Source organism: Schistocerca piceifrons, chromosome 2 (assembly GCF_021461385.2).
Source record: "Schistocerca piceifrons isolate TAMUIC-IGC-003096 chromosome 2, iqSchPice1.1, whole genome shotgun sequence".
Lineage (NCBI taxonomy): Eukaryota > Metazoa > Arthropoda > Insecta > Orthoptera > Acrididae > Schistocerca > Schistocerca piceifrons.
Genome location: NC_060139.1, coordinates 55,698,345 through 55,710,356, shown reverse-complemented (window position 1 = coordinate 55,710,356; position 12,012 = coordinate 55,698,345). Strand labels below are relative to the sequence as shown.

At 40.3% G+C, this 12,012-nt stretch overlaps 1 protein-coding gene across 4 annotated transcripts in view; it reads left to right on the top strand.

Moving 5' to 3' along the window:
• The window catches only part of LOC124777507 (protein tramtrack, alpha isoform-like), a 156,869-nt gene that overhangs the window by 90,745 nt on the left and 54,112 nt on the right, over nucleotides 1–12,012 (top strand). For 3 of the 4 annotated variants that reach the window (XM_047252951.1, XM_047252950.1, XM_047252952.1), the window contains exon 4: nucleotides 28–93. In XM_047252951.1, coding sequence (XP_047108907.1) covers nucleotides 28–93 — 66 coding nt within the window. Of the gene's footprint in view, nucleotides 1–27; nucleotides 94–4,730; nucleotides 4,847–12,012 lie in introns of those variants that run through there. The other variant, XM_047252953.1, reaches the window with a different exon arrangement.

Genomic DNA, 12,012 nt, shown 5'->3' with positions numbered 1-12,012 from the left:
TTTTAATCATTTTTTTCCTCCTTCCAGATCCAGGTCAAGCATTTACGCAGTCCAGTGATGGAACAAGAGATCCAACTGAAAGTTTTGCACTTGGTAAGTCACATGCTGTATTATTTACTTAAAAATAATTGTTGGTAGAGTCTGCAGTTTACCTGTCCTAATTTCATTTTATGTTACAATAAATCATCTCCTACACTGTTCATTGTGCAGTATTCTGCATTTAAATCGGCTGTGTTGTATGATATTTCTTTCCTCAACAAAATTAACTCAAAACAGCAGTGAAGTTAGTGGCTTGAAATTTTCATTTCACTTTTATATTTTGGATTGTCATAATGCACTTATTTTGGGAGAAATATGTAGTAATGTAACCAACATAGAACACTTTCTAAAACAGAAGGACTGACATTTTTGGCTTAATTTTGTATATAAGAATACTGCATCAGCTAATATATCCCCTTTGAAGGAGAAATTGTTTTTATTAACTTACAGATGTAAAACTTAAAATATAGCCTTGTTGCTTTTGCTTTGTTTGTAATACTGGTTTATCAGTTTATTTTACAGCAGCAGTTCATCATTGTGATAGTTTATTGCAACTGTTGTATTTCACTTATTGATATAGTTTTATAATTTATTTCTGTATTCGGTAATTTTGTGTTTACGAGTAGTGAAACCTCTGCTTAACGAATCTGTTAAAATGCTATGTACTGATATATATATATATATATATATATATATATATATTTTTTTTATCACCATAAAATGTCTACTGTTTGTCGTGAAAAATTACAAGATTTATATACTAAAACACTGGTGGCAGGTTGTGCGTGTTTTATGTTGCTGTGTCATAGCTAAGTGTGTTTTTATTTCGTAACATCGTGTTATGATCAATAGACATTTGCCACAGTTTTATCTATTTTTGTTCTGTGGATGTCTGGGTTGAGAGCTGCTTGCCTCTATTTTGGGAATAAAAACAACTGTCTGCCTGGAATGTTCAGAATATCTTCTGCCAGTGAATAGATGTTGATGCTTTATTCTGTGAAACTTCCTTTAAAGGAGAGTTTGTTCATCATAAGTGTATTTTGTGATTGTCTACTTGTCAGATATGGTATTCTGTAGGATAATTTTATTTTTTATTCACTTATTTATTTTCATTTTTTGTATGTGTAGTGAAAAATATGTTCATCTCCACATGTAAAATACATTAAATGAAATCGTGTCATTAATAACATACCCCATTTCGCTCCACAGTCGAAGTAATCAGTTTTATACTTAAAAGATCAAATGAAAATTGAATTACGTGTGATAAATAGGGTTCATTTCTGCTAATTGCCACATGTCTAATTGCAGTATGTGTTTGAGCTGTAATGTAGTGATTACTTTGCTGACACCAAGCTTGCTGCCAGCTTATGTAGTGGTCCTCGTGCCCTGTCAGCTGGTTTTAAAGATATCTTAATACCAGACTGATGAAGGTAAACCAACAATAATTAGAAGTATAGAGTTGGGCTAGGAAACCACATACATTAAATTGAACATATGCATTATTAATTTGTATTTTCAGTGAAACAAGGAAATTAAACAACCGCAAGGTCATCGTAGTGTACTTGATCTGAGTGGAAGATATCCTTTGTCAGTCAGTCATGCATGCCCCTGAATGCTGTTGTGTGATACATTAAAAATGCCCATCGGACGGTTGAGTGAGGTGTTGCTGCCTGCAATGAAAGGTGAAGTTTCCTGTTTGTAGTACCAGTGGTGTTCATGTCACTCAAGACTGCGAGGCTGTTGGGCTTACTTGTCACCATCTTGGTGAGAAGCATGTCTGCAAAGTATGGCTGTATGTCAGTCATTGAACAACTACCAGTTAACAGTGATGCATGTGGCAATCTTTGATAAATGCACAGATCCACAATGACAGACAGAGACCAGTAATATTCTTCTTTCACATGCAGCCTTGTTTTAATTTGGTCTCCCCTTTACTATACGTAATGGGACATCAGCTTTTGTCAATTTTGTGCTTTAGTCAGTAATAATGTTTCCTACCAGTGAAGGCAAGCTTATACTGTTAGTTCAAAGCTGCAGCCAGTAAAATGTTGGCTGGGTGTTCACTGTACCTCACATCATCTGGTATCCTGATAACTGCTGGCACTAAAAGCAGCTGTAAAAGGCTGAAGAGTGCAGCACATGGTGACTGCAAGTTAATCCAAAAGGTTTTTTGCTTCATCAGGTACCAAGGAAAGAGTGCTAGTGGGCAAGTGATGACTTTTAATCACTTTTTGATGGATTGATGAAGAGGGATTTAATGCCTGCCTTGCTGAAAGCAGACCTCACCCTTCAAAGTGGGCATCACAGTATCAGCTAATTATATGTATTTGGAGCTCCTGTTGAATTTGTCTACAATATTGGTAACAGGTTTTTTTAATCTTATAGTGGAAAAGTTTTATATTCCAAAAGGTGAGTTACTAGTACCTTTTAGTATGTCATCGCCTGTCTGTTGGAAGGAACAGTTAACAGTAACTTATATGAATTCAACAATAGTATACTTCTCATTGAACATCTTTATTGGACTCAGCTCTTCTGATTTCAGTACAAAAAGTATTTCGCAACTTGTAATACATCTCCCTTGATAGGAGAAATGAATTGCCTGGTTGGGATAATCTTAACGTGACACAAATTAACTGTACTTGAAACTTGATCTTAATTGTTTAAAATTTAGAAATGTAGTATTCTGTCCTTCGTGATAGTAGTCTGAAAGTGTTTATTTCAAAATGGTTAAAGAAGACTACCTTTAACAAGTAGATTATTAATTATAATCTGCGATTGATTTTCTGCATATATATACAGATTTTTTTTTTTGTCTTTTCTATTTCATTTTCATATTTGTCAAGCCTATTTTACATGACACTTAGTGTTCAGTTCGAACAGTAAAGAAGAAAATATTCCAGGTTATTTTTGGCAAATCATAAATGAAGATAACTTCATTTGTTGATGTTGTCTGGCCACTTCAATAGTTAATTTCCACCTCTACCTCAAAATGGGGCGGTTAGGAGGTCGCAAGCTTTTTTCACCCTGGTCATCATTTGGAATAGAGAAAGAATATTAATAGATTGTTATAACAAAAGTTAAAAGAGGAGGGAAGATTTTCACTGTTACGAACAGGGTGTTTCAGAAACTTACAAACTTCTTACACCAGAACAAGAAAAAAAAAATTCATATAAACACATGCCCACTCTTACAGAAGAGGCAATTTTTGGAAGAAATGGAATAACAAATTTCCGTGACCAACGTATATGGACTAATAGCAGTTTTCATGCTGCCAATTTCCCCCCCCCCCCCCCCCCCCCCCCCTCCAGAACACTCTCCAAGGCATACTATGTAGAAAATGTGCTCCTGCAAATAAGAAGAAATGTGGTTTACACATGATTGAGCCCCAGAACATTTAAGTCTCAGTGTTAGATATGTACTGGCTGGTATTTACCATTGATATATGGGTAGGTAGAGGAGGACCAGTTCCATGGCTTGCACATTTCCCCAGTCTAAGTATTTTGGATTATTACCTATGGGAGCACCTTAAAGTACCGTATTTACTCGAATCCAAGCTGCACTTTTTTTCTGGTTTTTGTAATCCAAAAAACCACGTGCGGCTTAGAATCGAGTGCAAAGTAAGCGCCAGTTTTGAAAAATGTTGGTAGGTGCCGCCACAACTAACTTCTGCCGTCGAATATATGTAGCGCTACACAGGGATGCTTTGCAGGCACAAAGATTAATACTGGCAACAAAACCTCTGCATTAGCAAGTAAATTAAAAGAGAAGGTAGAAGAATGTAAACATTATACCGTGTATTCTTTCGTGTTTGCTGCTATCACATTTAAACCCTGTCTGTCTAATAAACTACGAAACTAGAGTGAGACGACAGCAAATGCGGAAGAATATACATATCATGTCATGTTTATATTCGTATTATTCTTATGCTGAATAGTGATACACTCAGAAATGAAGCACGGCAACTGACTAGATTTTTAAATTCAAAATGTCTCTAATTTCTGTGCAGATTGTAATGTTCTAAAGAGGCGTCTGCAAAGATTTTCAAACGGAGAAAAATGTTTGCTAAACTCTTGTTCAGAACATCTTCTATCATACGCAGTCTATTATTTGGTTCTTGTTGATCACTATCAAAGAAAGCAGCAGTGTAAGTAACAACAAATAGCAGTCTATTGCTTTTGTTTCGCTTATGAGAACATTCCTCCCTTTTTTTATTGTAAGCGGCGGTAGCGCGCACAGAAGCTAGCCATGCCGCGAGCGGCGACAGGTCGTAAACACGCATTATCAGAATGCGACAAACAATGAATGACATCAGCTTAGAGTGACGTAAACACCTGTAACAAAGAGAACGGCACTTATCAGATCAAAGCAAAATAAGCAATCGATTCAAATCAGACGAAGCACGTGAAAAAGGAAGGGTACCCGTAAAAATACGGACGGAGAGCCTAACACATAGCAATGGCTACTTGGTAAATCTTAACTGTTAAGCTTACGACTCGAACCAAACAACTGTAGCTGTATCTTCATCCTTTCAACCTAAATTGTGCCTCATGCTACAATGGACCAACTTTGCTTCGATTTCGAGGTGCGTTCTAAAACTTTTCCCTACCCTCGAATTTAGAGTCTCAAATTTCAGATGCGGCTTAGATTCGGGAACATTTTTTTTCCCCTTGATTTCGAGTCTCATTTTTCAGGTGCGGCTTAGATTCGAGTGCGGCTTAGATTCAAGTAAATACGGTGTTGGTCTATGCAGCAGACCAATCAAATGCAGAAAATCATCATCGTGTCGTGGAAGCATGTGAAACCAGTTGAAACTGGCAGGCCATTTTTGAAAGGGTGCGACAGTCCGCGATTCAACAGGTGCATGCAAGTTTAGAAGCAAGAAGAGGACTCTTTGAGCATTTATTATGAGTTTCTGTTCATGAGCTCCAATCATTTATATTGTAAACTTGATGAGCTCCAGTCACCAGTATTGCAAACTTTTGTTAATTACTTGAAAATGAAGGATTTTCAGACATTTCTGTGTTGTTTTGATGTAGGGAGCCTGACCCCAAACTTTCAGACTGTATTTTTGAAATACCATGTATGTAAGGCATGTTGATGAAGATGTTTTCTGATAATTCGCTCAGAATGCTTTGGTGGAATTTACAGAGATCCAATATCTACATCCACATGGGTACTCTGCAAATCACATTAAAGTGCATGGCAGAGGGTTCATCGAACCACCTTCACAATTCTCTAGTATTCCAGTCTCATATAGCACGCGGAAAGAATGAACACCTATATCTTCCCGTATGAGCTCTGATTTCCCTTATTTTATTGTGGTGATCGTTCCTGACTATGTAGGTCGGTGTCCACAAAATATTTTTGCATGCAGAAGAGAAAGTTGGTGATTGAAATTTCGTGAGAAGATTCCGTTGCAACGAAAAACGCCTTTCTTTTCATGATTTCCAGACCAAATCCTGTATCATTTCTGTGACACTCTCTCCCATATTTCGCGATAATACAAAACAGTCTGCCTTTCTTTGAATTTTTTCGATGTACTCCGTCAGTCCTATCTGGTAAGGATTCCACACTGCGTAGCGGTATTCTATTAAAGGACGAGTATGCGTAGTGTAGGCAGCCTCCTTAGTAGGTCTGTTACCTTTCCTAAGTGTTTTGCCAATAAAACCCAGTCTTTGGTTAGCCTTCCCCACAATATTTTCTGTGTGTTTCTTCCAATTTAAGTTGTTCATAATTGTAATACCTAGGTACTTAGTTGAATTTACGGCTTTCAGATGAGACTGATTTAACCGAAGTTTGAGTTCCTTTTAGCATTCATGTGGATGACCTCACACTTTTCATTATTTAGGGTCAACTGCCACTTTTTGCACCATTCACATAATTTTTTATATCGTTTTTGCAATTTGTTTTTATCTTCTGAGGACTTTCGTAGTCGATAAACGACAGCGTCATGTGCAAACAACCTAAGACGGCTGCTCAGACTTTCTCCAAAATTGTTTATATACACTCCTGGAAATGGAAAAAAGAACACATTGACACCGGTGTGTCAGACCCACCATACTTGCTCCGGACACTGCGAGAGGGCTGTACAAGCAATGATCACACGCACGGCACAGCGGACACACCAGGAACCGCGGTGTTGGCCGTCGAATGGCGCTAGCTGCGCAGCATTTGTGCACCGCCGCCGTCAGTGTCAGCCAGTTTGCCGTGGCATACGGAGCTCCATCGCAGTCTTTAACACCGGTAGCATGCCGCGACAGCGTGGACTTGAACCGTATGTGCAGTTGACGGACTTTGAGCGAGGGCGTATAGTGGGCATGCGGGAGGCCGGGCGGACGTACCGCCGAATTGCTCAACACGTGGGGCGTGAGGTCTCCACAGTACATCGATGTTGTCGCCAGTGGTCGGCGGAAGGTGCACGTGCCCGTCGACCTGGAACCGGACCGCAGCGACGCACGGATGCACGCCAAGACCGTAGGATCCTACGCAGTGCCGTAGGGGACCGCACCGCCACTTCCCAGCAAATTAGGGACACTGTTGCTCCTGGGGTATCGGCGAGGACCATTTGCAACCGTCTCCATGAAGCTGGGCTACGGTCCCGCACACCGTTAGGCCGTCTTCCGCTCACGCCCCAACATCGTGCAGCCCGCCTCCAGTGGTGTCGCGACAGGCGTGAATGGAGGGACGAATGGAGACGTGTCGTCTTCAGCGATGAGAGTCGCTTCTGCCTTGGTGCCAATGATGGTCGTATGCGTGTTTGGCGCCGTGCAGGTGAGCGCTACAATCAGGACTGCATACGACCGAGGCACACAGGGCCAACACCCGGCATCATGGTGTGGAGAGCGATCTCCTACACTGGCCGTACACCACTGGTGATCGTCGAGGGGACACTGAATAGTGCACGGTACATCCAAACCGTCATCGAACCCATCGTTCTACCATTCCTAGACCGGCAAGGGAACTTGCTGTTCCAACAGGACAATGCACGTCCGCATGTATCCCGTGCCACCCAACGTGCTCTAGAAGGTGTAAGTCAACTACCCTGGCCAGCAAGATCTCCGGATCTGTCCCTCATTGAGCATGTTTGGGACTGGATGAAGCGTCGTCTCACGCGGTCTGCACGTCCAGCACGAACGCTGGTCCAACTGAGGCGCCAGGTGGAAATGGCATGGCAAGCCGTTCCACAGGACTACATCCAGCATCTCTACGATCGTCTCCATGGGAGAATAGCAGCCTGCATTGCTGCGAAAGGTGGATATACACTGTACTAGTGCCGACATTGTGCATGCTCTGTTGCCTGTGTCTATGTGCCTGTGGTTCTGTCAGTGTGATCATGTGATGTATCTGACCCCAGGAATGTGTCAATAAAGTTTCCCTTCCTGGGACAATGAGTTCACGGTGTTCTTATTTCAATTTCCAGGAGTGTAGATAAGGAACAGCAAAGAAATCGCTTCTGTTTTACTCGACGACTTTCCGTCAATTACTTTGAACTGTGACCTCTCTGACTGAAAATCACAAAAGTCACATAACTGAGACGATATTTCACAAGCACGCAATTTCATTACGAGCCGCTTGTGTGGCACAGTATCAAAAGCCTTACGGAAATCCAGAAATAAGGAATTGATCTGAAATCCCTTGTCAATAGCACTCCGCACTTCATGTGAATAAAGAGCTAGTTGTGTTGCACAGGAACAATGTTTTCTAAACCCATGTTGACTGTGTGTCAACAGACCATTCTTGTCAAGGTAATTCATAATGTTTGAAGACAATGTATGTTCCAAAATCCTGCTGCATACCGATGTTAATGATACGGGCCTGTAATTTAGTGGATTACTCCTACTACCTTTCTTGAATGTTGGTGTGATCTGTGCAACTTTCCAGTCCTTGGGTACGGATCTTTCGTCGAGCCAACGATTGTATATGATTGTTAAGTATGGAGCTAAAGCATCAGCATACTCCGAAAGGAACCTAATTGGTATACAGTCTGGACCAGAAGACTTGCTTTTACTAAGTGATTTCAGTTGCTTCACTACACTGAGGATATTTACTTGTTTATTACTCATGTTGGCAGCTGTTCTCGATTCAAATTCTGGAATATTTACTTCATCTTCTTTTGTGAAGGCATTTCGGAAGGCTGTGTCTAGTAACTCTGCTTTGGCAGCACTATCTTCGATAGTATCTCCATTGCTATCGTGCAGAGAAGGCATTGATTGTTGCTTGCCACTAACATACTTCACGTACGACCAGAATCTCTTTGGATTTTCTGCCAGGTTTTGAGGCAAAGTTTCGTTTTGGAAACTGTTATAGGCATCTCGCATTGAAGTCTGCGCTCAATTTCGAGCTTCTGTAAAAGATCGCTAGTCTTGGGGATTTTGCGTCTGTTTAAATTTGGCATGTTTGCTTCATTGTTTCTGCAACAGTGTTCTAACCCGTTTTGTGTACCAAGGAGGATCAGCTCCGTTGTTTGTTAATTTATTTGGCATAAATCTCTCAATTGCTGCCAATACTATTTCTTTGAATGTAAGCCACTTCTGGTCTACACTTATATTATTAATGTGGAATGAGTGGAGATTGTCTCTTAGGAGGGCGTCTAGTGAAATTTTATCTGCTTTTTTGAGTAGGTATACTTTTCACTTATTTTTCGAGGATTTGGGGATTACAATATTCAATCTCGCTACGACAACCCTGTGTTCACTAATCCCTGTATCCTTTTGATGCTTGTTATTAACTCAGGATTATTTGTTGCTAAGAGGTCAAGTGTGTTTTCACAACCGTTTACTATTCGCGTTGGCTCACGATCTAACTGCTCGAAATAATTTTCAGAGAATGCATTTAGCACAATTTCAGATGATATTTTATGCATACCTCCGGAATTAAACATGTATTTTTGCCATCATATCGAGAGTAAATTACAGTCGCCACCAACTATTATCGTATGAGTCGGGTACATGTTTGAAATCAACCTCAAGTTCTCTTTGAACCTTTCAGCAACTGTATCATCTGAATTGGGAGGTCAGTAAAAGGATCCAATTATTATTTTATTCTGGTTGCCAACAGTGACCTCTGCCCATACTAACTCACAGGAAGTATCTACTCCAATTTCACAACAAGGTAAACTACTTCTGACAGCAACAAACATGCCACCGCCAACCGTGTTTAGCCTATCCTTTCGGAACACTGTTAGGTTCTTCACAAAAATTTCAGCTGAGCTTATATCCAGCTTTAGCCAGCTTTCAGTGCCTATAACGATTTGAGCATAAATCGACGAAAAAGTGAGCTTTCTGTCCAGAGCTAAAATGGCGTGGGCATATCCAGACATGAAAGCTGTACCCTAACATCAAGAATGTAATCAGGGAAGAAATTCATTGTACATTTGAGTCAAATCTTGCCCCTGTGACCATCACGTTAACCTACAGAATCCTTGGTTAACTGCACTGGTAAACGATCTTTTTTACTTCGTATAGCTGAAAATGTAGAGTGCTGACATAAATTAATATATAGGTACCTGCAAATGTAAATGAGGCAGTAAGGGTAAATCAGCACCAGTTGCCATTGGTTGAAGGGGCAGATGTGTTTCATCGTAGCGGACACTTAGTCCCTATCTAAAGGCTCCATGATATCTTCAGTTGAAAGAAAGGTTTAAACAGGGCAGTTTTGGGATGCCCTTCGAAAGCTTCCAAAGATTGAATTTCGCCTGAGAGACCTGATTTTTTTTTTTTTCTCGCTCTCTTCTCTAACCACCATTGGAGAGAAAAGACAAAAACACCATCACTGATGTATATAAAAACTTGTTTTCCCAATAAATACGAATTCTGCCTCAAAATGTAAAAATGTGAAATTATGTAATAGATGCTGTTTCATAGCACATTGTATCCATATGAAGTATTTTATCAGAGACAGTTTGAAATAGCTATATTTTCTGCCTATAAATATTGAAAATGTAAGCAATTTTTTATTACTGGTATTCCATATCATCTCTTTCAAGTCAATTTGCAAAGCTAATGTGCTAAGAACACATTTGCAAAATAAAAAGTACATAATCACTACAATGTATCAATGCACTCATTGCTGTGGTGCCATGGTAATTGTGAGCAGTTGAATGATCCGGTTTGTGTTACATTCCATGCAGAGCAACTTACAGGGTGACACAGAAAGACGGGAACATTTCCACAATCCAATAAAACTAGAAGTGATGAAGGAAAGAAATTGCATTCATAGTAATCGAAACCTTACAACTTTGGCATTTATGAAACATTGATGGCATTTATCATTTTTTTTTTTTAAATTATCTCCTTTAGATGGCATCCTCCTGTACGAATACATTCGTGAAATCTGCTGTTGAGATTCCTCATTGACCGCTGCAGTATCTCAGCTGGGATACTGTGAATTGCACACATCCAGAGTTCTTGGTCAAGTCGTGTAGACTTTGCTCTTGTAAAAATCACAAACGGATAAATCTGACAGTCTAGGGCGCCAGGGAATGTTACCGAATCTTGATATCACACAGTTGCCAAACAATTCTTGTACCTATACCATTGATTGCCATGCAGTGTGTGATGTCGCTCTGTCCTGTTGAAACCAGGCTTCCCGAACGTTTGGAAAGTTGTTCAACGCAGGTGTAATGAAAGTTTGTAACATCTCCACATAATAATCGGCATTGACAGTTATTGTGTTTGGCTGTTCATTTGTGAAAAAATATGGTCCGATAATCCCATGTGATGAAACACCACATCATACTGTCACTTTACGATAGTGTGTAAAGGTCACTCGTGAACATCATTAGGCTTTGTGTTTGCCCAGTAATGGTAGTTCTCTTTATTTACGTAACCTGTGAGATGAGATGAAAGTGTGCCTCATCTGACATCCGTAACTTGTTTAGAAATTCATCATTGTTTATTTTTGTTATCATTTGTTGACAGAATCCTAATCAAGGGTGTCTACGACCTGGGACAACCAGGCGATATGGGAAAAACCCAGGAATTTCTTCATCTGGGAGAAAACCGGGAAAAACCCGGGATTTTTTTTTAATTCCGAGAATTTTTCATTGCTTTTGTTCTCAGTTGGTATGAACCAATACTCTAACAAAGGATATTACTGTATCCTGCTACTGCAGAATAATACTGCAGCCATAAAACATGAACGAGAGAAAAGACTAAAATAAAACTTAAATTGCAAAGGAAATGGGCCATACACAGCAACAAAACACAGTGCTCATACAAGTGTCTGCCAACAGCAAAATGTGTCAAAGGCTTTAGGAAGACTATGCAATGCTTCGTAACAACAAACTGCCTCCGATGGGCATGACGTCACAACTTTTAACATTAGATTTGTTTTAGCAGTTATGAGTGGGATCATGCGCATGCGCAGTTTAGTAGTATCTTCTTCCGCTTCTGGCTACAGGGATGTGGCTGTTGGCTGTGTAAGCAGTCGCAGTAAAAAAAAAGGAGGGGGGGGGGGGGCTAGGTGCACCGGGAAAAATTTTACTGGCGCGCCCAAGCTGCCAGATTGCGCAGCAGCCCTGGATCTAAGAGTGCAGGGAGGGGAGGGGGGCAGATTAATATAAAACTTTTTTCACAAAGTGCCTAGCATCCAGTGCACATTGGTCTACCGATTATTTGTATGGCTTTGAAACGTGTCCCTGTTGGTTTTTGAACATTGTTGAACACATTCTAAGTTGATTTCTGAATGAACCATAAGTTGATTTCTGAACGCGTGCATAGTGTACATGATGTCCCTGTCAGTGGAATCCTCGTCATATCTAGAAATAGTTTCCTGCAGACAAAAGGGGCTATACGAGCTGAGCAGAGTATAGCCGAATGAAAGAAAACCCACCACTGTCTGATAATGTGGTTGTTAGGGTTTGCGAATGATGAGCATTGTTACGATTACCAGCGAAATCCATAGATTCAGACTACCAGAGTGCAAATAAACGACTAACAGGAATAACAGGTAAGAAAGATTACATATTATCTT